Source organism: Capra hircus, chromosome 19, assembly GCF_001704415.2.
Source record: "Capra hircus breed San Clemente chromosome 19, ASM170441v1, whole genome shotgun sequence".
Taxonomy (NCBI): domain Eukaryota; kingdom Metazoa; phylum Chordata; class Mammalia; order Artiodactyla; family Bovidae; genus Capra; species Capra hircus.
Genome location: NC_030826.1, coordinates 40,050,581 through 40,077,669, shown reverse-complemented (window position 1 = coordinate 40,077,669; position 27,089 = coordinate 40,050,581). Strand labels below are relative to the sequence as shown.

The following is a 27,089-nucleotide window of genomic DNA, read 5'->3' as shown; positions in this document are numbered from 1 at the left end:
TTTCTATTTTGTGAAAGTGGATTTCTTTTTCTAGTCCTTTAAAATATCCAAGCAAAACTGTTTAATGCTTCCCAATAAATCTAATAAATTGAAGCAGAAGTTCAAAAATTAACAGCCACAATAGTTTATTTACAGTTGAACTCTTTATAAGATATTTACAAGACAACCAATTTTACACATCAGAAATGGTATCAAAAGTATGAATTACAACACAGACAACAATATGAAATGGGCATAAAACAAAGCTGAAGTGGACAGACAAGCAATTTCTTTTTTTAATTTATTAACACTAGCTTAAACTTTGTTAAAGAAAGAAACAAAGAACTATGTTTTAGGAGAACGGCAGGGCCTTCACTTGAAGATTGAATTTCACAGTGTTGTATCCCATGTAGGGAAAAAATAAGACTAATTTCCCCCCACACTCTGACACACTGTCTTTTTGCTCTTGGAACTTTGCTCATCTACTCTCCAACCTCCTTCTCAAAAAAACTTCAACATGTCCAAATCAAAGGAGATTTGATCTAGAAAAGGGGGCAATAAAATAAAGAGATACTAGGTAGAGGGAAAACCAAGGAAATTAGAATCCACATAAGTCTGGCCAAATAGCACCTCATGGATTCCTCTTAGTCTAACTTGAGTTCAGAATCTGGGAAGTCCCTTGGGTAGGAACAAAGGTGAAATCTGCTAACCCATATCCAAAGGAATCCAACAAATGCTGAAAATTAAGAAACTGAGAGGAATCAAAGAATAAAATAAAGAGACACTGACTGGTCTTTTTTCTTCTTGGGCACATTTTAAAGGAACATAACATAGGTCAGAGTAGGAAAGCCAAACAGTTTGCCATATTAAAATGATGGTAGAACAAAGAAAATCTGGCCTAGTTTTTCTAGAAATCTCCTTCCTCTCCTTAAGGTGTGAGATGAGAGCCCCTAGTGGAATAAGTCCTATTTCTCTCTACATTCTTGCTGCAAAGAAGTTCACAGCAGGTTCCCTTGTGGAGAGCCCACTCTCCTAAGCAGATGGAGTTACAAATGAAAACCCATAGCCACACACACACACACAAAGGAGAAATAAGAGCAGCAAGATCATCCAAGAATACTACACGTGCTGCCCGAGTAATTCCTTTAAAAGTCAAACTCAGGGAGCACAGACCAACATCTCACGAAAAGCTTTAGCAGTGGGAGGCCCCTGAGGAACTTTTTTCTTCCCTTCCCACAATGGTATCCCATTCTCTCATGCTCCACTGATGGGCCGGCCACACACCCTACATACCTTGGCTTCTCCTCTAAAAGTGCTAATAATCTGGGGACATATTCTCTTCAAGGATAAAAGCCCCTACCTTCTAGGAGATTAGACCCCTACTTGTTTTCATACAATAGTCCTGAAGACTAAAGAAAGGCAATTCCTATATATTTAAGACCAGAGGTCTTGGCTCTATTTTCCTTCCAGATAGTTACAGGGATCTTACACTGAGACCAAAGTGGCCTGGAGTGCTGTCCTGAAATTTTTTAACAAAATGGGGGAGGTGACGGTTGGGAGGGGAGAACCAAGATGGTACACATACAAATCTATTTTTACAAAATGAACTGGAGAAGCTCATTAGGTACATCTGTTTGTTTCAAGATGTAGACATTTGCCAGCCAGAGGAAGCACATATTTCCACATACATCCCCCACCCTCCCTAAATCTCTAACCCACCACCAAGAGCTCAGCTAAAAGGATAAGACCCAACTAAGGAATACTCAAGAGGTGATGCGACACAGAGACGTCTGTACAGGATCTGGCGTGCCGTTCCCAACACCAGCTGCTTTTGTTTAGAGCCATAGCTGGCCCCAAGCTAACCATCCTCATTCTCTCTTCAGAAGATCTTATTCTTGAGGATTGGAAAAGACATTCAGTTACCCATTAACTTAAGAAAATAATCACAGCCAAACATCCCTTCCCACATGGCTGTATCACAGAACAGTTTTAAGACAACAACTGTGTTTTCAGATATTTATCAACCAACTCGCCATTATGTTTTCTACCCTGTGAAGATGACTTGCTTCATCACGTCACTTGTTATTCCTCATCTGGTCCTTAAGCTCCTGGTGAAATTTTGTTTTGTTTTAGGGTAAAAACCGCTATACTCATACTATAAGGAAGGGTATATGGGGCGAGAAGAGTGCCATGCAGGCACAACTCTAAAGGCAGGGGTTGCTTCATCTTCCACAATCTAATGAAGAGAGCCCTTTTACCCCTTTAACACAGGCAAATGTAAAGAAGCAGACCCCTGAAGCTTCCAAGTCTGCCATCCTATAGATTTAAGTTGAGAACTCATTTCCCCAAAAAGGGAAAAGAAATCCCAATCACCCTCCACAATTCACAATTAGCCCAATGAAAGAGTTTTTGTGAAATCAGAGTGATGAAAACAAAACCAAGATCAGGGGAGTATGGAAGGGCATTTTCAGCAAATGGTAACATACATAAGGACATAGGTCACATATACAGGTCTCTGCCACTCTCTGGGAATGGCATGCTACAACTATCTGAAGACAGAAGGTTCTTGCCAGCACAGCTATTTCCTACACGTCCGATGAGGTGTTTGCTTCTTCTGGATCTCCAACCTGCATCGGCTACGCTCATCCAACCAGGGCAGCTCAAAATTCCTGGCAAAAAAAAGAAGGAATCAACCTGCAAGACTAGAAGAAATTCAATATGGACATGAGATTAAGTCAAAGAGCGACGGTATACCCTTCACCACTACTAGCCCTGACTCCCAAGTCCCAAGTTTGGAGTGTCTTTCTTGCCTCAAAGTCAGAGAAATGGTGTGCTATTAAAGCGACTGAATAATCTATTTCTAAATCGAAAAGCAATCCTCCTAATTCTTGGCTTGGGAATCTTATCATTGCAAAAGCTAGTGGCCCAGGCAGCGTCACTTCTGTCAAAGAGCCATGGCTATCCCTAAGCCAACTATTCCACCTTATATTGAAGCTTTCATGAAGTCTGAAAGGGAAGTGAAGTGCATGCCACCTGAGAAGAGGGAAAAAAACTTTATACTTACTGTGGAGTTAGTTTTGGTAATGGTCGTCCGAATGCTACAACAGGCAAGAAGGGGGTAATCATCAAACTTTCAACTATGGAAGAAAGCCAGATGGGACCTTGTTAGTGACATGGATGGACGATACCTAGCAACTATACCTCTTCCAAAATACCACATTCATTCAGAGCAAAGTTGTATCCTGGAGCCTTGTACCCTTTTTCTTCTCTGAGAAAACTTATTCTCTTAGATAAACAAAACTTACCATCATCTGGCTCAGGGAAAAATGAGGTAACCTCGGGCTCAGATTCCTGAATTCCTTTCTTTTTATACATTCTGAGCTGCAGTCGCTGTAAAATTCTTTGTTCCCTGATCCTCTGAATATCCCATCTGGGAAAAACAAACCAGACAAAGAAAACAAACAAACCCAATATTACTGAAAACCTGCTCTATAAAGGCAACTCATATGATCCAGATGCTAGGGAGATCCTGGCTGAGACTTCTAGATGAAGGGATGGGGATGGGAAGCAGGGGGTAAAGAGAACTGTCTGCTTGATTAGGGAAGAGCTGTTTCAGTCTAGCAGTCTGGATCATGTGTTAGTGTTCCCCACAAGAAAAAGAGGCCAAACATCTTTATCTCTAACAATAACCACTTCAAAACTGTGATACTCAATCAATTAGGAAGTCAGTAGTTTAAAAGCATTAAGAGCTCCTGGGCTCCCCTCAGCACGGATGAGAGATGTCACAGTCCTATAGGCTCAACTGTTCCCACAGTGAACATCTCTAGCCTCACCTTTTCCTTCTCTTCTCATCCAGCTCCAGTTTTGCATGCCTCTTCGAAAACACACTGTCATCCAGGTTCTGTGTAAAGAATAGCAGCCGATAAGCTATTTATCACCGTGTGACATGTATACTCATTTCCAGCTTCCAGGAATAAAACCTTTCACCTTTAGGTCCTACCTAAGTCTATAAGTTCTATGGGTATCATGGGAAACCCCTGGTAACAAAAATCAACAGAACACATACTCCTATCCCTACTCCTACCCTTGTAGAATCTCCACATGTCAAAATCTTTTCTATAACTTTCCGAAGTGAAAGTCACATAACACGGAAACAACCCTTCAGACTGCCACAAACCCTCCCTACCGCTATATTTTATAAGGATATGAGTTTAAAGTAAGTATCAAGCTTTCAAAAGGCAAATGAGCTTGGAATATATAATTCTGTTTCTGAGTGGTACATGCCTAACTTTTCTACTTAGCATGAAACCTAGCTCTGTTTTGAATATTCACTAGCTACTTATTGTTTAATAAATCACTTCAGCCATTTTAGATCTCAGTTTTTTCATCTATACAACAAAGGAGCTGGACTTGATAATCTCTCAAGTCACCTTCTGGCTTTAGAATTCTATTTAACCCATCCATACAGTTATTATGACATATTCAAGTTATACCCCCATTTCCATCTATCTCGTACTCCCTTCTACTGACAAGTCTTGGGTACCTACCTCCAAAAGGTCTGAAGGATTTGGGTCCCTTAGAGGCTCTACTGAGTGGTCCCTCCAAGAAGGAACTGGAAAGAAAAAAAAAAAGAAAAAGAAAGGGAGGAGGGGTGGAACCACCCTTAAATCCAAGGTCACACAACCTAGTATTCACTAGGACAAGAAGTCTCTCCCCAGATAAGACAAAGTTACCAAGTGATAGGAATCCATTCTATGGCCTCACCTGAAGCCATATTCAGTGTCCTTGCTATGGTATTGAAAGAACCTAAAATGCCATTGCAGTCTGCCAAACACAGGATTACAAAAAACCCTAAACCAATACCTGACAATTCATATAATGGATGCTATTGCAGTTCCTGAAAAACAACTGAAATTTGTAGTCATTTTGAAGTCTATAGTGTAATCACATACCAAGGAATCTCACTCTCCCCCATCCAACTGATGGGGGATGCAACTCCCAACCATCCACCATCCCACCAGCCCCCACCCCAGGCCCAGTCAATATAATTCCTATTCTACTCACCAGCCAAGACTGAAGTTTCTCCTGCAACACTTGATGGCATCAGACACCCTAAATAATGCAGGAAAGAAGAATCATCTCAGTGTAAAAAGAAAAAAAGCCCATACCCAAAATGGAGGAAAGGATCATCACTGATGTTCTCACTAGGAAGCCATTTTGGTTTTTTTTTTTTTTGAGTTGCTCTTTTGAGAATTTCTCTCTAGGGGAGGGGAAGAGGGAACAACAGACAAAAGAAAAGAAAATAAGCCCACCACTTTTTTTTTTTTTACACTGAGACGACTTCTTTTCTTCATTATTTAGGGTGGTTTCCCTGCAACAGTTGATGGCCAAGGATATCAAACCTTAAACTCAGAACATGGCAGGTGAGTAAAAGTTGACCCTATTTTTCAAATAAAAGATCAGTGTTCTCAAAACTTACACATGTAGTCTTCTTAAACAGCTCCCTCCTCCCTCCAAACAAACTACCTTGCTGGTCCAGCCTGAACAACATGCACAAAGACTTTGGCTTCCTTAGAACAAGCCATTGAGACTTCCTCTTGAAATAGGGGCGTCCAGAATAAGGATTCACACATTTATTCACAACTCAGGCTCCTCAGAGGACTGGGATTCCCCCCAATCAGACTCTTTCTGTACTGCTAGACCCACAATATCAGAGGTGTTTGGAATTTTCTGTACTACGGCAGAAAGGGTTTTCAAAAACAGCCAGTCACACAGAACAGCTCCGGACCAAGCCATTTCTCAATCCCGGATGGGAAATTGCTTCACGGTTTCTCTTGTTACACAGCATTGCCATGGCAGCAAGAAGGTTAACCATTAAGGATGAACCTGTTCAACTGACTGAACCAACAAAAAACCTGAACCTAGATCAGGGTCCTGGTCTATCCATGTACTCAAATGTAAGGCCTAATGAATTTTAGATAATGAAGAAGAGTAATCTATCTTCCCCACTTAATTTTGTCACCAGAACAGCCAAACAAAAGCCTGGAGAATGCTCTTGTCTTATTGGAATGGATTCCCACACCCAGCCCTACGAGGGTAAGACACATCAGTAGAAACTCAGGACCGTGACTCTATCCAAGAAGGCTTCCCCACCATCACCCCGGAGCACCCACAGTGACTGTCACAGACTAACATTACATGATTGAAGGCACATTCCAGTTACTGGTTGATGTAGGAGATAGGGGAGCATCTCTGTATGGAAGCCATGAAGAACAAAAAGGGAATGAAGACCAAGGTCCCATACCCCGCACCCATCCCAAGCAGCTCAGATATCCCAAGATAGTCCTTATTGTTTGAAAAATAGTTTGTAGACCATTTTATTTAAATATATGAACAACCAATGGGCTACTGCAATCCAAGTAAACTCTTCACATTTAGAACCTTTGTGAAGTATAGTGAGATATAGTAAGACTGTTGGTCTTTGGCAGATTCCTCCTGCCCCCCAGACCGGGACACAGAGATACAGATAAATGTTTATATAGTTAAAGAGCGGAGGCCCAGGTGAAATTCCCCACCCCAAGCTGGCTCCCCAACCCAAAAATTACCATTGGCCCCTGAGAACACCCAAAGACCACCCTCCCAGGTTTCACACAGTATCAATTGCAGGAACAGTCGTGCATGGCAAAGTATAAGTTCTATGCATTTCACAGCACAGAAAACCCTTCTTTCAGAGGGCATGCAAGTTGCCGGAGATTACACCCCCAAGTCTGGTGCTCTTGTGATGAGCAACTTACTGGCAAACACATCTCCCAGTGTTGTAAGCAGGCAAATACATTGAGCACATTTTGCTGTAATTCCATCTATTTGCAATGCCTGCACAGTGTCTGTCTCTGGCTGTTAACTTACTCATTCTTGACAGAACTCTGCTTTATTGATTGCACTTTTTTAAAAATGCCAAAGGCATTTTCACACTTGTTAGCTTGACCGCCACCACTAGGGTATAAGAGCAAGTGTTCTCTATGCCTTACTTGCTACAGTCTCCTCCTTCTTTGGAGAGGATTCCCGTAATGGTAACGGTGATGGGGGAGGCTGGTGCCAACGACACAAATACATTTCTGTGGTGGAAAGGTACGGCAAATCTTCTATCTCACTTGAGAAGGCTTTCTCCTTGGGATGGGTGCTGGGTCCCTTCTGGGGAGTTGAGAGTCTTGGCGGGGTGTCCACTGAAGACCGGGGCTTTTCTGGAGTTTCTTGGCTCCTCAATTCACGTTTACAAACAGTTTCAGATAAGGAACCACAGGGTTCCTCTTTAACAGGAGAGTGCTTAGGAGTTTTTGTTTTGACTTTTGAAAATTCAGGAGCCAGCTTTTTAACAGGAATCTTTCTTTCTGTACTTCCAAATGGGGATTTCCTATTAGATAGGGAAGAAAAGATTATAGAATTTTATTGACTCGAATAAAATCTGATTTGATTACATTTTCGGGCAAGAGAACTAGCTTGCTCCAAAATGACCAGTATTCAAGTATCTAAATATCTGAGTTCACTTGGCTGTCATGAACAGGAACAGCCTCATGCTTAACAGTATGTATAATAAGCCCTTAGTAAACGTTTGTTGAACAAGTGAGTTTCCATGCTAAGAACTTCTACTACTATTCCATTGACTACTAAATCTAAGAAGGTTCCTACTTTATTCAAGATCCTTTAGCTAACATCAGATGCCTCTACTCTGTGGTCTATTTCATTCCTGTCAACCAGACCCCAGTCTTATCCCACCCCGATATTCCTATACCACGTTAATTACAATCATTTTTCCTTGCTATTTTCTGATTCTCTCTCTCCCACCAGTCTACACACGCACACACACACATGCACACTTCTAGAATGTCATCTCCTTTCCTTTTTCACCAACCTAAGTTCTATACTTTTTCAAGATCCATTTCCTCCTTAAACTTTCACTATTCTAACGCACGATAATTAATCTCTGAATAGTCTGTATCACTGTTGTCTATCTGCATATTTTATTGCAGTTGAATTCTGAGTTTTCAAAATTTATGCTATCCTTATAGCTAATCTCTTCGAGTCCAAGGACAGTTAGAGCTTACTTTTTTTTTTTTTTGAGCTTACATTTGTAACATCTACCAGTGCCTAACGCAATGAAGGAATTTAATACTTCCTAACTTGAAGTGAAGGGCTATAGTTTTAAGAAATTCAGCTGTCACATTTGCTGCCCATTCTCTTTATGATGTATGCTGCGTTCTGTAATTACTACTGTGACCAAAATGTTCCTAACAGACTTTTATAGCCCACACAAGGATGTTTCAGTTTCTCAGTACAGAAGACCTCCTGATTCAAGATACAGTTGTATTAAAACTAATTCGTAAGTCCTCATCCCTTACTCTCAGTCACTGCAAACAAATGACCTCAAGTCCAGACAGTGTAACAAAGTTATCAGCACACCTTTTGTGTCCCTTTCCACTCCGCCCACAGGAGAAAGGCTTGGGAGGCAGAGTCTGGGTTGTCTCAGAAAGCTCCGGCTGGCACTCCAGTTTAATTTTCTCCGATAGCTCCGTTTCCTCTCTTTCTTCAGTTTCATAGCCCTGAAACAGCTTGTGCCTTTCTTTCTCATTATCCTTCTTTACCAGCTGCATCCGCCTTTCCATACGTTCTATCCGAGCAAGGAGCTAAAAAAGAGAGGGGCAAAATGCAGACTTAAAAAACAGAAAAATTAAACACAGGTACTTATCCCCATTCTGGAATCAGTCTGGTCTTCTGCCTCTTTCCATGAACCACAGCAATTCAACTTATTTTTAACAGGCAGACATAATCTGAATAGATTTTCTTAATCACAATAGAGAAGACAAGGTGCACTGGTTAATTTTAGGAGCCAATGTATTTGGGGAGGGACATGGGGAATCTGTAGTTCATTCTTCTGAAAAAAATCCTCTTCACTGGGAGAGGCCACAACATGCCTTTTAAATGGCACAGTCTCTGCTACTGCTAACATGTGGCTCCAAGTCAGTTTGGGAGTTTCCAGAATTAACCTTAATGTTCTTTTAGGAGGCCCTGAAGTTCTCCAAACACTATCCTCTCTACTTCCACTCAAAAATGCTACACACAAAGTCCAGACAGTACATTGAGACAGAATTAAAAGCTCACACAATCACAGTGCCACTAGGGATTGCAATGTTATTTGAAAGGGGGTATGGTAGGGTGGGGAGGTGCCACCTAAACTGTGAACACTCAATTTGGAAGACTTATAAAAAGAACCAGTACCCATAACTCCCATCAATCATCACATATGCATATTGCTTTGCATTTGAGATAACAGAAAAACTTATACCTATTTATTTAAACATTGAAAAGTCTTTTGACTCTAATAATTAAAGGGAGGACCACATGATCAAACACAAAATGGAAGTCTATTATCATTGAAAATTTCACATTAAAATGTTCTGAGAAAAGATGCCAACTGTGCTACTTATACTCTATAACAAGAATTTTATTTGGGTTAGACAGTGATATTAATGTTGACTTCATTACATCCACTTAGCTGCACAGATCTCATGAGAAGCCAAATAACAACTGGAATAAGAGAAACAAGCTTAAGCGACACTAAGACTGCAATACACAACAGAGGCAGTGAATGCCAAGTTCAGACTGACACTCTATCCTTAACTCACCCCACTTTTCCTGCCTAGGAAAATCTGCAAAAGGGCCATTACCTCAGGAACTGAGCAAAAACCACAATCAGCAGAGAGCCCCCTGTCAGCCACACTCTCATTTCATCTCCTTCTGTTTTGATTCACAGCCTTAACATTACTTAAACACGTCTGTTTGTGGATGACATTTCCTTGATTTCTTCTCCTTCACTGGTCGTCCTCTTCCGGACTCCCCCCCTCCCAAGTCAGGACATGATGTGTTGTAATTACAGTACCATCACACCCCTAGACTGCAGTACAGTAGCTGAGCACTGCCACCTCCATATTGACTAACTTCCACAAATCAACACCATGAAATATTTTAATGAGACCGGCCCCAGCTCCCATTCCACCTTGCAGAATGCCTTCTCTAATAAAACAGTTGCTGCCTGAAGAGATTCATTTGGAAAGCAAACAAAATGAATAGCCCTCTGCTCCCTTGCTCAGCCCTTGGCGCACACAACGCCAGAGAGAGGGAGGGAGAGAGAGGAGAGACAGAGACTGCTGCAGCCTGAACACAACAATTGTAGAAACCATGTTTATTTTTAGGCAGCTGTAAGGTATGCTAGCACTATAATATCCCACCACCACAGCTTTCCTGATATCTGGAGTATGTTTTAACACATCAGGTGCCCTTAACTACTGCTACAAGGGTAATAAAATAAAATAAAACAAGCCTATATAGTCATGCTCCTCAGAAGTACAAAGAAATAATAAATGACTTCCCTACATCTTAACATTCTAATATAGGGGAAAAAATTTCGGTCTGCTTAATACATTTAATAAACTTAATCTCCCCTGATGCCTTAAAACCCTTCCAGTTTCTAAACACCATGCTTATACAAGGGAGCTGGTCAGTAGGTCATGTTTTATAACTCCAATTCCTATTAAAACAAACAAAAAAAAAACTATCTGAAATCAAAGGTGATGATTCTCCTAATATCATTTTAAAAAGCTAAAACAGGATTCCACTGTGAGTCACCTCAACCCCTCTGCCAATGAAAAGGCCTACTACTCTATCTAGATAAAGATGCTACAGCAGTGCTTAGAGCAACAGCTGCTATGGCCCTCTCCTCCAGAATGCATTTCTAACGCAAAGCTCTTTAATTTAACTCCTTCCATAAAGCAACCACATATGCATCCCACCTTTTCATTTTTCAACCCCTCACAAATCAGATCTTTCCCACTCAACGTCTTTCCCACAAGTCTGGGGCTGTCATTTTAAATTAACCCTTTGGCACCTGAAACCTCCCCTCCCCCTCCTCCTGGGAGGTTGCCCTTTAACCCTTCCCTCAAACCCAACGTGTCTGTGAGCCTGGCTCCCAAGGACCCAGCTACTGAGAAGACTCCTTTGCTGGTGGCCGACCTCCTTACCCCTAACTCAGGGATACCTTAACCTCCTACAGCCCCCTTCCCCCGAGCATGCGCACAACTCGCTCCTCGTCCCGAACGCAGATTAACCCTTCCCGTACCGTGTCTCTCTCTGACTTCAGCTCCTCGATCTCCTTTTCCTTGGCCTGCAGCTGCTGCTGCTGCTGTTCGATGAGGTCCAATTGCAGCAGAAGGATCTGTTTGAGGCAGGCGGCCTGACTGGAAGCTCCAGAGCCGCCGCCACCTCCGAGAGGGCTCTTCCTCATACTCTTCCATCGGCCCTCGCTGGCCGCCAGGGTCCCGGCGGCGGCGGTGGGCGCGAGGGGTGGCGGCCCGGGCAGAGGTAGTGGTGGGGGTCCCGCCGGGTCGGAGGCGGTGGCAGCTGGGGGAGCCGCCCCACCCTTGTCCCCAGCCCAGGGCGTAGGCTCTTTGGCCGCCGCCACGAGAGAGCCCGTCTGAATGGGCAGCACCGCCTGATACTTGGGTCGGGGACTGCAGCCGGCTCCGGCTGCCGCTGGCTCCCCCCCAATGCCAGCTTGTTTGGTGGCCGGGGGTGGACAGGGCAAGGGCACCGAGCCGCCCCAGCTCTCTTCCTGCTGCCCGGGGGCCGCCCCGGCCGGGAGTAACAAGCCCCGGCCCTTGCCGCCGCAGCCGGCCGGTGAGGGCGCGGGGCTCCCGCCTTGGGAGGAGGCCAGCGGGGGCCCCGGCTCCTTGAGCTTACGGTGCCGGGGGAGGAAGTGGGCTTCGGCCGCCCCAGGTTCGTCCTCGGGCCCGCCCAGCGCCGCAGCCCGCTCGTAGTCCAGTCGCTGCTCAGGGTTGCCGCCGGCAGGGGCCGCGGCCGCCTTGAACACTGCGGATCTCATGGTCATAGTGGTCCGGAGCAGCGTCGGGGACCGAGACGGAGGAGGGGGTGGGGAAGGGGTGAGGTGCGGGGGGTCGAGGACGGAGGAGGGGGAGGGGAGTTTGGCGGGCTCGCCTCAGCAGCGCGGCAGCAGGCCTCGGCTAGCGCGGCTCCTCCGGGGCCCGGGCGCCATCCCGCCGGCGTGCGGAGAAGTGGAGGCCGCGGCTGAGGCCCGCCGCCGGCCCATGGGGGCCTCGCCGCCGCCTCTGCTGCCGCCGCCGCCGCCTTCGCCTCAGAGGCAGAAGCTCGCACCCAGCCGCCCCCGAGCTCATCCCCAGAGCTCGCTTCGGCCCCCCCTGGCCCGGCCGGGCCCGCCTCGTCTCCCCACCCCACACCCCCCCTTCCCCGCCCCGGCCCCCCGCCCCGGAGCTCGCCTCAGCCGCCCCGAGCCTCCATTTTCCCCCCCCTCCTCCTCAGGAGGGGGTGGGAGGGATGGGTCCGCCCAAAGCCCTCCTACTACGGGAGAGGGTCTGTCGCCTCACCCGGGGGTCTCCGGACTCGGGGTCCCCCTCCCCCACAGTCACCCCCGATGCCTCAGCGTTTCCCTTTAAAAAAACGGAGCCGCTCGGAGCCGCCACAGCCGCAGCCGCCGCCGACCGGAGGGCGCATGCGCCGGGAGAGAAGCGGGCGGGAGTGAACCGGGAGCCGAGAGGAGGGAGGCGGGCCGCGCTATTGTGAAAGGGGCCGCTGTCGCCTGGAGGAGGGCGGGCAGGGGGCCGCGGGGGCCCCGGGCGCGGGGGGCCGGCGAGGGGAGGCCGGGAATAAGGGGCGAGGACCGAGGAACCCGCGGAGCGGCGGGGTGAAGGTGGGCTGCCGGAGGAGGGGCGAGCCGGGGGAGGGTCCGGAGGAGGGAAGAAAGGGCGAGGGCGGCGACGGGCTGCAGGCGAATGCTGAGGCTCCGGGAGAGAGAGAAGCGCGAGCGAGTGGAGTTGAGAGGAAGGAAGGGGGCTTCGGGAGGCAGATGCGCCCTCCGTGGAAGTGTATCGAACGCTCCATGTACCCGGCCTGCGCTGGGCGAACCCTTTCCCGGGCACGTTGGCAACAGGCCTGGCCCTCACCAGAGGGGCCCCGCGGCTCCGCGCGCCGCCTGGACCAGAGTTAGGATGCAGGCTCCTGTTTGAGCCTGTGGGTATTTTCTGGGCATAGAATTCTAACCCCTCCAACCCTGCGCTCCCCAGCAACCCAACACTTGTATGGGAGAGAATGAAGTTCTTTGTCTCTAAGGGACCCAGATGAGAAACGGAGGGGACCTCTGGTACCCCGAGGGAGGAAAATCCATGATGTCTGCTGCCTAGGGAGTTGTTGCCACCACCTCCCTGGAATGAAGTATTGCCAACTACCAACAGTTCTTTCCCAACGGCCACCTCCCCAGACTTCTTAAGTCACTTCTAGCGTCTTCTGGGGGTGTTCATGAAAGACTGAAGCAAAGGAAGTCTTAGAAGGGATCTTTAAGGAGAATAGAAATACTTTAGGGTATTAACGTATGCTGAGCACTTTGACCTGTGTTCATTTTGTATCTGTAACCTTTCAGGCAGCTTTAGCCAACAAGTTCTTACAGAATTTCTCCTGGAAAGCTTTTAAATAGTTTGTATTGATTTTTCTTTTCTGTTTAGGTGGAATTTTTTTTCCCCCAGTCTATATGGAGATGACAATGGCAACCCACTCCAGTACTCTTGCCTGGAAAATCTCATGGGCAGAGGAGCCTGGGAGGCTGCAGTCCATGAGGTTGCCAAGAGTTGGACACGACTGAGTGACTTCACTTTCACTTTTCACTTTCATGCACTGGAGAAGGAAATGGCAACCCACTCCAGTATTCTTACCTGAAGAATCCCAGGGAAGGCGGAGCCTGGTGGGCTGCCATCATGGAGTCGCACAGAGTTGGACACATCTGAATCGACTTAGCAGCAGCAGCAACATTATTTGGCCTCATGTGAAAACCTCTAATTGAAACTGTGTCTCTGCCCTGTGAGCTCAGAGCATGAAGCACTGCAAACTTTAAACAAATGGATGGGAATGTGCTAAGAAGCCAAGGGAGCCGCAGCCCTCTTCTGCCAGACTATATGGCCTCAGATCTGCAAAGGGAGTATTTGGGAGTTAGGGATACCAGTGAAGTGGGGGCCATGTGTGGCAGGAGGCATATAGAATATGGTGATCTTTTTCAGTGTCAAGACCTTCAATACCATCTGTACACTGCTCACGTGCTCAGTCATGTCCGACTCTGCAACCCCAAGGACTATAGCCTGCTAGGCTCCTCTGTCCATTTTTCTGGCAAGATTACTGGAGTGGGTTGCCATTTCCTACTTCAGGGGATCTTCCTGACCCAGGGATCAAATCCGAATCTCTATACTGGCAACTCCTAAATTTAGATCTTCTTCCTAGGCTCATTCCCTCACTCCAAAATCACATATTCAGATGCCTAGGAAACATATCCACTTGGATGTCTAATAGGCATTTCAAATTTGTGTCTAAAATCACACTCCTGAATTTGCCTCACCTAAATCCTGCTTCTTCTATAGCCTTTCTCTCTCTCTCACTTCATATCCAGTCAGTCTTCAATACCATTGCCCTTCAATATGTATATCCAGAAACATACACCTTTGCAACATTTCCACAACTTCCACCTCGAGCCATAATCTTTTCCATAATCGTATCTCACCTTTTTTTATTGCAGTAACCTTGTAATTAGCCCCTCAGTTTCAACCTTTGCCTTCCCCCACTGAGGTCTGTTCTCAACACAGCAGCCACAGCGAACCTGATATGAGAACATGTTCTTTCTCATGACTTACCATCTTGGAGTAAAAACAAAATTATCCAGAATCTGGCCCCCAGTACAGATGACTTTGGCCCCTACTACTCTCCCCCTTATTCAGTCCCCTCCTGCCACACTCACCTCTTTGCTGTCCTTCACACACACCCAGCATGGGTCTGCTCAAGTCCTTTCACTTGCTATTCTCTCCACATGTGTCACTGTTTCTTCAGATATTCACATACCTTCCTATTCATTGCTTCAGTTTTTTACTAGATATCTTTTCATCAAGTCTTCTTTTCTGGCTATCTTATGTAAACCCACAACCTTCCCAAATTCCTTCCCGGGCCTTTCCTGCTTTAGTTTTTTCATATACTTATTACTATCTGAAGTGAAGTCGCTCAGTAGTGTCCAACTCTTTGTGACCCTGTGGACTGTAGCCCACCAGGCTCCTCCATCCATGGGATTCTCCAGACAAGAATACTGGAGTGGGTTGCCATTTCCTTCTTCAGAGGATCTTCCCGACCCAGGGATCAAACCCAGGTCTCCCATATTGCAGGCAGATGCTTTAACCTCTGAGCCACCAGGGAAGCCCCTTATAGATAATGTTAGATATTACTATCTAACATGTAGTTTATTGTGTTTATTGTCCTCTTCCACTAGAATGTGAGCTTTATGTTTTCTTTCTCTGTTGTCTCCTTAGCCCGTAGAAATATATCGGCCTAAAGTAGGCAGTTAATAAATATTCACTGAGTGAGTAAATGAGGTATTTAGATATATTAAGAGAAAGCATCTACCCTTCACCTTTAGCTTGGTTGACAATGACAGCCTTATTAATAGGGTGTAAATAGTGAAACCTAGGGAAGAAAGAAGTTGTCTAGAAGCACAAAGAAGATAGAACATACTATCTGGAGGGAACTGAGGAAGTGACAACTGAAGTGGGTCTTAAAGGTTGAGGCCATAGGAGGACATTTCAGAGTTGAGAACATTGCAGATACCTGGGATAAAAGGATGTATTGGAGTAAATGGAGAAGTCGCCTGGACTTTAGCTTGGATAGTGGGGGATACAGGGGATAAAACAGGTGAGGCGTATTGAGACTGGATTATTGAGGTCTGAAGGCCCAGTTAAGAAATGGATACAGTCGACCCTCCACATGCACAGGTTCCACATCCGCAGGTTCAACCAACTGCAAGTTGAAACTATTCAGGAACAAAAATTCCAGAAAGTTCCAAGAAGCAAAACAAATTTGCTACAAGCCCAACAATGATTTACATATCATTTGCATTGTGTTAGGTATTGTAAGTAACTAGAGATGACTTAGAGGATATGCATAGGCTGTATGCAAATATATACCATTTTATATAAGAGACTTGAGCATTCGAGGATTTTGGTATCCTGAGCAGGATTTTGGAACCAATACCTCTCTGAGGGACTTGAGACAACTGATTTATCAGCCAAGGTGGAACACTGAAAGATTTCCAGCAAAGTGTGGAATAATCAGATTTGTGGTTTTGAAAGCTAGTATATGTTTGTACTGAAGGCAGGAGACCAACTTGCAGGCTATTAGTTCAAGTGAAAGATGATAAATGGTTAATCTAAGGCTTGAAAATCTAGTTTTCGCATTTTTAATTTACAGAACTTTGTAACCAATTGGAGAAGGAAATGGCAACCCACTCTGGTACTCTTGCCTGGAAAATCCCATGGACAGAGGAGCCTGGTGGGCTACAGTCCATGGAGTCACAAAGAGTCAGACATGACTGCGCGACTAAACTTTCACTTTCTTTGTAATCAATAGAAACAGTGAGGAGGGCATGAGGGGGAAGGAGGACTTTGTGGTCGACTTCTAAGACCAGGATTTGTTCCATGAACAAATTCCCTGTTTTCTTCCTCACTAGACCAAATGTTAGTCGCTCAGTCACGTCCAACTCTTTGTGATCGATGGACTTCAGCCCACTAGGCTCCTCTGCCCATGGAATTGTCCAACAAACTCAGGTTATTAGTCAAAGCTATGTTTTTCCCAGTAGTCATGTACATATATGAGAGATGGGCCATAAAGAAGGCTGAGCACCAAACAATTGATGCTTTTGAACTGTGGTACTGGAGAAGACTCTTGAGAGTTCCTTCGACAACAAGAAGATCAAACCAGTCAATCCTAAAGGAAATCAACCTTGACTATTCACTGGAAGGACTGATGCTGAAGCTCCAATATGCTGGCCACCTGATTTGAAGAACTGACTCATTGGAAAAGACCCTAATGCTGGGAAAGATGGGCAGGAGGAGAAGGGGGTGACAGGATGAGATAGTTGGATGGCATCATTGACTCAATGGATGTGAGTTCGAGCAAACAGAGATAGTGAAGGACAGGAAAGCCTGGCATGCTGCAGTCCATGGGGTTGCAAAGAGTCTGACACAACTGAGTGACTGAACAAGACCAAATCTCCAAGACTGGCATCACCTAGGAACTTGTTCGAAATGCAAATTCTTGGGTCCCACTCTGCTGCTGCTAAGTCGCTTCAATAGTGTCCGACTCTGTGCGACCCAATAGACGGCAGCCCACCAGGCTCCCCCATCCCTGGGATTCTCCAGGCAAGAACACTGGAGTGGGTTGCCATTTCCTCCTCCAGTGCATGAGAGTGAAAAGTGAAAGTGAAGTCACTCAGTCCTGTCTGACTCTTAGCGACCCGCATGGACTGTGGCCCACCAGGCTCCTCCATTCGTGGGATTTTCCAGGCAAGAATGCTGGAGTGGGGTGCCATTGCCTTCTCCGTGGGTCCCACCCTAGACCTAGTGAATCTGAAACTCTGGGTGGGATTAAGCAGTATGTGTTTTAATAAGTCCACCAGATGATTCTGATTCACCTTAAGTCTGAAAAAGACTACATTGGCATCTATATCAGGACCTATTATTCGAGAGCCAGATAGTAAATATTTTAGGCTTTGACAGCTGTAGAATTTCTTGCACTATTCAACTCTGCTGTCGCAGCACAAAAGACAGTGTAAATGAACAAATGGTGGCTGATGGTGAGTGGTTAAGGTACCCGTGGTATGGGGATTTAGAGGGAATGACAGGTTGCAGATTCACTGTTTGAAAGCAAAGGCTCTGGTGTGAATACTGCAAGCAGTGATCACAGTTCTACCATGTTACAAAATTTTATTTATGGACACTGAAGTTCGAATTTCATACATTTTCATGTTATGTGAAATACTACTTTAGATTTTCAATATTCAAAAATACTTAGCTGAATTATTAGAGAAATGCAAATCAAATTAGAATGGAGTACCACCTCAAACCAGTCAGAATGGCCATTATTTAAAAGTTGACAAATAGGACTTCCCTGGTGGTACAGTGGATGAGAAACCACCTGCCAATGCAGGGGATTCAGGTTCGAGCCCTGGTCCAGGAAAATTCCACATGCCTCAAAGCAACTGAGGGTGTGCACCACAAGAGAAGCCATTGCAATAAGAAGCCCGAGCATCTCAAGAAAGAGCAGCCCCCACTTGCCACAACTAGAGAAAGCCTGTACAAGCAATGAAGACCCAGTGCAAACAAAGATAAATAAATACGTCTACAAAAAACAAATTCACCCATGTATATGTAATGCCAGGCTCCTCTCTCCATGAGGATTCTCCAGGAAAGAATACTCAAGTGGGTTGCCATGCCCTCCTCCAGGGGATCTTCCCAACCCAGGGATCAAACCCAGGTCTCCCACATTGCAGACTGATTCTTTACTGTCTGAGCCACCAGCGAAACCAAAATTTAAGGTGGTGGCTTAATACTGTCACTTACTCAGAGATCACATACTTCCTATTTTGCAAATGTTGAGATGTACCTTTCTAAAATGATGATAGTAAACAGCAATTGGTAGTGGTAGTTTTTTAATGTCCTTACTTGGCAAAATAAAAAGCTGGCAGTCCTACATCAGTTCCCTACATTTTTTTTTTCCTGAAAACTTTACAGCACTGAAATCCAAAATCTAGGATTTCACTGCTTCAGACTAAGTAAACATGCTTTTCTCCCCCAAAAGCCTGGCATTTTGAATTTGATGTCTGATCTCCTTGATCTCAATTCATAGGATGAGGTGAATAAACTATCAGAAAACTGAAACTTGGGAAGAGAAGCTCTCTAAAAAGAAAGAGAATTTTTGCTTCGAAACCATTCTTTTTTTTTTTTTAACTAATCGTATGTATTTATTTTGGCTGTATTGGGTCTTTAGTTGGAGAGAGTGGGGGCTACTCTAGTCGCAGGGCACGGGTTTCTCATTATGAAAGCTGCTCTTGTTACTGCGCACAGGCTGTAGGGCTCCTGGGCTTCAGTAGTTGTGGCCTCTCCGACTGTGGCAAGGCTCGGCAGATGTGGCCCATCAGCTTAGTTGTTCCGAGGCACATGGGATCTTCCCAGATCAGGGATGGATCCCGTCTCTTCTGCATTGGCATGCGGATTCTTGATCACTGAACCACCAGGGAAGCCCTATCATTAGGTTTTAAACTGTGATAATCCCTAAACTAGGACACATAAGGACATAAGATACCAAAGAGTAAAGACCAACAGGGAGAAAATAGACCTGCTGGCTTGAGAAGGAGCCTGAGTAAAACCACAGGACCCGTAAATCAAGTCCCTAAAGAGTTCTCTGCATATTTCATCCCTAATGGGATAGTGACCATTTCCATTTGCCCTCTGGCTAAGTGTATGGATGGAGATAAAGCCAACACTTCAACCATTCTTCTTAAGATTTTTGGAATGACAGAATCGCATTTCCACGACCTACATTCTTTGAATGGAAAGCCTATAGTGTGGAAAGAGCATGTAGCAAGCCCTTTTACCAGTCTGGGTCCTGGTTTCCCCAGACCAAAAAGAAAACAGAAATAGATCACCTTAAGACTGCATGAAGTTGCCTTTCCCTACTAATAGTGGGGTAGAACTAAGTAGTAAAGAGACTTGCTTTGGCTTCTTCCCAGAAAGAGAGGATTCATCTCTGCAGCTTCCTGAGGCTCTCGGAAAGGTAAATAAAGACTGGGGCTGCGTAGCTGGTAGTAGCCCACCTCCAGAGGGCACCGAAATGAGACCACGGGTGGAGAGGCTACCTTTCCCTTCTGGAGGATTGGGGGATGGGGAACCAGCATGGAGCCACAGAAGTTTCCGGCTCTGAAGCTCGGCACCGGCCCAGAGCTCTTTCTGGCAAAGACCCTGCCCTGCGCTCCAGGCTTCCGCGAGCAGGATGCTTGCGTGCCGCTCCCCTTCTCCCCTCCGCGGGGGCCTCTCCGTAGGACACACCCTCCACCCTCTCTGCTGCCTTTTTTTTTTTTTTTCAAATAAAATCACAACTCAAACTCGGGTACTTTTCTCTCTCTGCCAGCCCCGCCAAAACTTTCAGCGAGTCCTGCCCACTCCACGTGGACCTCCCTTCCCTTCCCAGAAACCTCTGCGAGGACCCCACCCCCAACACGTGACCAATTGTTACATTTCCTTCTTCGGCTCCTTTTTCGCTGGCAAAAGGACTTTTAACGACTGAAACAAAAGTGCCCCCTTCAGGGTGAATGTAGAGCAGCAGCATGGGGAGGAGAGGAAAGCTGATTGAGGGCTGGAGTACAAGAGGGGGCCGTTGCTGCCTCTACTTAAGATTATTTCAAACCCACGTAACTCCCTGGCTGATAGCTTTAAGGATCATACAACTAAAAGATGAGGCAAATTCAAGAGGAGAGATATCATGAAAGGAAATGGTTTTGGTGGAGAAGTTGGGTAGAGTTGTAATCCCTAGCTGCAAACTTGACTACCTGTACTTGATTTCCCCTTGAGTTCTTCACGATGTTGGCAGAGCTCTCGAAGACCCCCGAATACCAGCTGAGTTCTTTCATTATGTTCCGGATAACGGGAACGTGACCTCTCCTGGAGTGAGCGTTCTGTTTGTTGCCTCCTCCATCACCTCCCTTTCCCCAACAACACTGGAAACAGTTCTTCCTCTATGGGCTGTTTCCTCAAGCTGCAAATTATTTCCAGAATGGAGAATCCTCTCCTAGCGTTGAGAACATTTGCCCAGGATGGGTAGAGCCCTGGAAGATCGTGTTGGAGGAAAGGGGAGGGCAGGACAGCAAAAATCAGTCCAGTGGGAAGGTTTGATGCAGAGCAAGGGGACTAACAGGAAAAGCTAGCCAGTTCAGTCGCTCAGGCGTGTCCGACTCTTTGCAACTCCTTGAACTGCAGCACGCCAGGCTTCCCTGTCCACCACCAATTCCCGGAGTTTGCTCATGTCCATCAAGTCGGTGATGCCATCCACCATCTCATCCTCTGTCGTCCCCTTCTCCTCCTGCTTTCAGTCTTTCCCAGCATCAGGGTCTTTTTCCATTGAGTCAGTTCTTCACATCAGGTGGCCAAAGTATTGGCGCTTCAGCTTCAGCATCAGCCCCTCCAATGAATATTCAAGACTGATTTCCTTTAGGATTGGCTGGTTTGATTTCCTTGCAGTCCAAGGAACTCAAGAGTCTTCTCCAGCACCACAGTTCAAAAGCATCAATTCTTCAAGTGAAGCTAAATAGAGGGAACTGTTTCCTTGGGAAAAATTCTCACAAAGACTTTGTCCATTTTTCTCTCCCCTCCTTTTCCCCAGGTGAGATGTGAGACTGAGGGTTTGGGTAGGAATTGGGGTGATGGAAAGTATGTGACTGAAGGCTGACTAAGAGAAAGGGTTGTACATTAAACAGTGCTCAGAAAAGGAAGGGTAAATTTAAAATCAGAATAGTCAGGTGCCATTTGTCCCTCCAGAGTCATAGAGGTCATGAATAGTAGATAACCCAAAGGCTAAAAGACTTGGAACACAAACAGGGGGACTTCCATTGTAGCCAAGAGGTACACTACCCAGGGGCATACTAAAGAGACATGTGTGGATGGGAATGGGAGGAGTCCTAAGGCACTTATTTTCAAGCGGAACAGCTCCAAGGTAATGGAGCTAGAACGTAAAGGACACTTGCTCTTCTATAACTCAGCATCTGTCAGCGCTCCCGTTACCAGGTGCTATTTCCAGAGTTCTGGGCCTAGTGCAGGAAAAGGGAGGGGGCCTGCTGGAGAGGCTGAGGGAGACCCGATGGACTCCTCCCCCAGCCCAGCTGCAGTTCCAGATTTTCGCCACTCGGGGTCTCCCGAGCTCAACCACAGCCCCAGAGTTAGGGACGCGGAGACAGAGAGCCTCCAGAGGACTGTTTGGGACGTCAGTGGTGACCCTGAGCAGAGAGGTGACTTAGGGGTCATTTGCTCTGAAGCTGCAGACCCTTCGCATGGCCGTTGGGAAGACATTCAGCCTCAGCCTTTCTTTCTAAAAGGGACTCGTGGGACCAAGAACTATAATAGTTCCCCACCTCTTAGCCTCCGAAGTCATTTCCTCCCCTGCGCGTTTCCTTCCCCTCCCCCATCCTCGCGGTAGGAGCACTACCACCATCCCCCACTGCCTGTCAGAGTCCTGAGGAATGCTCTCACCCTGGCTGGGTGCCAAGCTCTGGACTTCCTGGGCTTTGGGGTGGGGCTTGGCCAAGGGGAAGCCCTTTGGACCGGAGAGCCACCCAATCCTGTATAGCCTGCTCGCTCTCTCTCTCTCTCTGCTAAGCAAAAGGCTCATTTATCATTCTCTGTCACCATCACCTAATTTCCTATCCCCATAATAGGATTTCCTTGCCAGAGCAAAACATCCACAATCTGGAGGTGGTGGGCATCCTAAACACTGGTTCATAGTGAGAGGTGGGGGTGGGGGAGAACTATTTTAGAACCTGTCTTGCCTGTTCCAGAAGGTCTATAGCTGGAAGCAGAGGTTCAGCTGCAAGGAGCCCTGCCAGAGCCATTGGGTCTAAGGAAGTATGTCTCTTAATAGTAAAGCTTGGGAGTGGATTTCTGCATATCTGACTACTTCTACCAAGCCTCCATGTTCCTGAAATAAATCAGTTGAAATCTAAGCTTGTTGGTCTACCTCAGGGCCAAGGAGATCTTTCCAGCCAACTGGAATGGGCTCAGTGAGAATGGGTAATGGGCAAAAACTACTCCCAAATCTAATGAATATAGAGACCAGGCCTGTCAGAGACCTCTGGCTCCTATCCAATGGGTCACTGCTCAGAAATGTTTTTGGTTTGGAGGGGTAGGAGAGTCTTCTGATATTGTCCACAAATGACAAAGTGAGAACTCAACCCTGCCTCACAGTCCACCAGTGCAGATTTTGCAGCCTGTCTCCCTGAAGTCATCATCTGCAGATCTGTGCTAGATTCCCAAGTTCCTGTCTTGAAACCTCAGCACCCCCCACATCCAGGGCCTAGGGGAGAGCCGATGTAGGTCATTGCAGCTGAGCCTGCAGGGCTGTCTGCTCCTTGAGCCCAGCGCCTTTCAGACACAGAGAGGAAACCTTGCAGAGAAGTGAGAGAAAGGGCTCTGTGAGAATTAGAGGAAAGCATCTTCTTCAAAAGATGAAGCATGGAGAGGCCATAAGTCAACTGGTCACATCTGAGACAAGTGATGGGAGCTCTGCTCCTGAGAGGCTACATGTGGGGAGGAGGGAAGTGGAGAGAGGCGAGGCTGAGCAAGGCCCCATCCCTGGCTTTCCCGCCCTTGCTCCATTCTTTCTCTGCTTGCCTGTGTGAGGGAACCCTTCTTGTGTGCATCCCCCATTCTCCAGTCACCTTGCTTTCAAAGCTCAGGTTTCATTCTCAGAAGCCTTTGTGACTTGCCTCAGAGACCTTCTGCTTCCTCTGGTCAGTTTTTGGGTCTCAGGAAGCTAGAGTAGGCCACGGTTGTCCCCACCCTCCCCCATTGAAAGACTCTTCCTGCTTTTTATCTGTTAAACTCATTTTGTCTGAGGGTACTTCCAACCCTTTGGGACCTCCTTCCACTTCTTGACTCTCCCTACCCCTGCCAGCCCACCCCCACCCCGCCCCAAGGAATGTGTGTCTCTGTGTGCCTCTACGGTGCAGCCCATGGGGTCCCAAAGAGTCAGACAGGACTGAGCACCTGAACTGAAGAGTATGATGGTGCTCATACTCTTGGTTTTGCATGGGGAGTCAAAGGACCTATGGCTGTAACAAGTTTGGGGTCCCCAAGGCCAGCAAAAATAGACAAGGGACCAGTTTCTACCTCTAGACTCAAAACAGTTTAAACCACAATCGATTGTTCTGTAGGAGCCTCAGGAAGAAATGTAGGGAAGATGGAGAAAGGATAAATAGTCACAGTCTTGGCCTTTTTCCCTCATTCTTACCCCTAAGCCTTACCCTATCATGTCTCAGCTACTTATCCTGTCACTACTCATTTGCTCTTGTTTCCAGAATCCTTGCACACAGTAGGCACTCAATAAATGCTTTTCACACTGAGTCAGACTGAATCAAGTTACGCTCCCTGGCTAAACTTTAAGATAAAGAAGCACAAAGGGAGAAGGAAGACCTTCCCAGATCCTGGGATAGAATCTCCTACAGGACTGTTTGCTAGAGAACAGAGAGACCCAGAGCCGTGGTTCTCCAGCATCAGACTCGCCTGTAGTACTGGGTGGAACTCAGACTGCTGGGCTCCACCACCAGAGTTTCTGATTCAGTGGGCCTGGGATGGGACATGAGAACCTGCCTTTCTTCTAACAGGTGCCCAGGTGATGTTGACCCCACCACTAATCCTGGGACCACCAGTGGATCCTGAGCACCCCTGGCTTAGTCAACCACAGCCCCTCATCCTAGTGCTCACTCACCACGGGGACCTGGTTGGTTCTAATTTCATATGGTTTAGTAGGAAGGAACAGGTGAGAATTAGGAACACGTGACTCCTGCCCAGCCCTCCAGGGATCCCAGAGAGGGCAAGGAAGGTCAGAAGCGGGTCTCCGACTGATTATCCATTCTGTCTCTATTTAAATAGCCCATCGACTCCATCCTTATTGAAAGTCACTTCCCAAAAACATGTTTTGCAGCAGCAGCGGAGCACTAGGAATTTCCTGTGGCGAGGCAGCGCCAGCGCGGGGAGGGGAGAGGCCGTGCTGAGCGAGCGCCTTCCCTTGGCTCGGGCAGGGCCACGTGCCCCACCCCCTCGCTCGCACATGTCTGCGCCGCCACCGCCGCGGCAGCCGGGCTGTTTATGAGCGAGTTGTTGTGGTAGAAATGGAGCAGGCTGCACATGCCCGGCCCATGTGACCCCGGCAGCCCGCGTGAGTCTCGGGCCGGCACAGACACACTCGGCCCGGTCCTCCACCGACCGGAGAAGCAGGAGGAAAGATGGGGGAGAAATGAAAGGGCACTGGGCTCCCTTCCCCCCTCTCCTGGCTCTTTACCCTGCTTGCGTCTCTTTCTGCCTCTCGCTAGCCACCAGGGGAGAAAACACCCAGGAAAGCAACATGGTTTCCCCTGGGGCAGGTTCTCCTCCAAGGCAGCCCCTTGGCATTTACACAACCTAGAGCCCTAGGCCCCAAAGGAACAAAAAGCCTCCCCAAGCCAAGAGCACAGAATGCCAGCCTCAGCCCTCCAACTGATGTGCTAATGGCAGCCCAGAGCCAAGACTTGGTTTCCCTGCAGTCTGGGCTCCCCCAGTCAGGCAGCAGGGTCCCTTGTTTCTAGGAAGGAGGATGCCACCCAGAGATACGGTGAGTGCCGGGTCCAGGATTAGAACCTGGAGAGCTCAGGAATTTGTGGGGCTGGGGACTGGAAGCAAGGATTCTTTCTGCAGCAGTGATCTGCAGGGTGAGCAGACAGGAAAGGGAAAATCCCTCTGCCAACTGGGGATTGGGAGGAGCTGAGGGTTGGGATGGGGGTGGGGGTGAGATCTGGAAGAACGCTAACCCCGACCAGCTGGAGAACAAACTCTTCCTTGCCATGCGAGAGACAAGTTCAGCCTCCATCCCTCCAGCTTCCCTTCTGCCCAGTCCTCCCAGCCCCATAGCGTCCTGTCTCAGCACTCTAACCCCAGACCCCTGCTCCCAGCCCTGGGCTCTGGCCCCCGCTCATGACCCTGTTTCTGAACTGCAGTGCCTCTCACTGGGATGTGAGACGACGCTGGAGTCAGGCGGACAGTAGGTTAGCAGGAACAAGCAAACGAACTGAGCACGACCCACATTTCCTCACCGCATCAAAACTTCGCAGATCCTGCATTGCAGAGCTAGCGCTTTTTTTTTGTTTTTTAATTCTCTGCTGGGCCCCTACACACGTCTGCATTTTTGCAACCAGCACAGATTTTTTTTTTCAGGGTGCAAACTGCGCATTCTAATGAGCCAAAGCTCCTTCCTGTGGCATTGAAAAATCTCTTTGGCAAATTGCTTCTTCCCACCCCCACCCCCAATTTAGAAAAAGGGGAGGGATCCCAAATTTGTGAAGTCGCATCCTCCCCCTTTCCTTTGCCTGCCCCCTCCCCCAAGATACTGCAGTCTTTCCAGACCAACTAACAGCTGCAAACCAGGGGAGAGAGATGGGAGGAGGGAAAACCAGCCTTGTTCCTTCTTTCCACTCAGATTGAGCTGGCTGTCTGGGGCTGCTTTTCTTCCCTGCGCTGCCCATTGCATCCCTCTTTCCCTCCTCATCCCAGCCAGTGTTTATGTAAGCCTCCCAGAAGCTACACACGGCCCCTAATGCCTGCCTAGGGTGCAGCTCCTCCAAGGTCTATCCTGCTCACGAGGACTGTCATGAGCCTCTGGCCTCCCCCAGGCAGCTCCGAGGAGATCTGCAGAGACCCAAAGAATGAGGAGAGATGCTGGACACGGAGGTTTGAGACAGAGCTCAGGGTAAACTATGGAAATGGGGGCAGGCACACGGGCATCCCCACCCCCACCACTTCCCCTGCACATTCCCCTGTGTGTGTGTCCTACAGAGGCTCAAGGACAGCCAGTGGGCAGGTGCAGTAACCTGGAAGATGACACCAGCCCTGGGCTCCAGCAGAGCATACAAAGGTCGGACAGGATGGCCTTGGCATAGCCTGTGCTGGATGCCACTGCCCTTCAACCTGGCAGGGGGAACTCCATGCCAGAAGGAGGGCATTCAGGGGCTTAGTTTTCTACTGCCAAAGGCGGTCCATGTCACCTCCCTGATCCTGTGGTTTTGGTGGGATCCTGGGTTCAGAGAGGGGAATCCTCCTTTGAGTTCCCCAAATCATCTGCTGAAGAAGCATTGACCCAGGATGGTGAGTGGCTCTCAAAGGACTGTTTTTAGAAGTACTCATCTCTCAAGCAGGTAAATGGGGAAGCAAGATGTTGTTTCCTTATGGCATTTTATACAACTTCTGTCTGTCCTTGGTGGCCTTCCATACTCCTTTAACCAATCCATTCTTTTTTTTTTTTTTTTTAACTGAAGCTTATATTTGAAGTGTTAGCAAGGAAAGAGAACTTTGTTTCACTGGAAAAGTCAATTAACTCAGTGAATTATAAAGGTAACCAAATATGTAACAAGTCATTTCTAGCAATAGATCCAT

The 27,089-nt window shown here is 47.2% G+C and overlaps 1 protein-coding gene across 2 annotated transcripts; it reads right to left on the bottom strand.

Annotated features, from left to right (window-relative positions):
- Positions 101-12,267, bottom strand: MSL1 (male specific lethal 1 homolog). Of its 2 annotated transcripts, XM_005693770.3 has the most exons (9): positions 11,150-12,267; positions 8,437-8,660; positions 7,008-7,390; positions 5,044-5,091; positions 4,527-4,591; positions 3,813-3,880; positions 3,285-3,409; positions 3,044-3,116; positions 101-2,648 (listed from the first exon to the last, which is right to left on the bottom strand). In XM_005693770.3, the coding sequence occupies exons 1-9, from the start codon at positions 11,915-11,917 to the stop codon at positions 2,558-2,560; spliced, it is 1,845 nt and encodes a 614-aa protein (XP_005693827.2). In that variant the 5' UTR covers positions 11,918-12,267; the 3' UTR covers positions 101-2,557. The 2 variants fall into 2 exon arrangements, with proteins under 2 accessions (XP_005693827.2, XP_017920511.1); XM_018065022.1 differs by lacking the exon at positions 5,044-5,091 and having other exon boundaries at positions 11,150-12,264.

Coding starts and splice junctions, on each gene's coding strand:
- MSL1 (XM_005693770.3), bottom strand. CDS start 11,917: ATGACCATGAGATCCGCAGTGTTCAAGGCGGCCGCGGCCCCTGCCGGC. Junction 7,391..8,436: donor AGTGGAAAGGGACACAAAAG/GTGTGCTGATAA, acceptor CCTATCTAATAG/GAAATCCCCATTTGGAAGTA. Junction 3,410..3,812: donor GATGAGAAGAGAAGGAAAAG/GTGAGGCTAGAG, acceptor TGTTTTTCCCAG/ATGGGATATTCAGAGGATCA.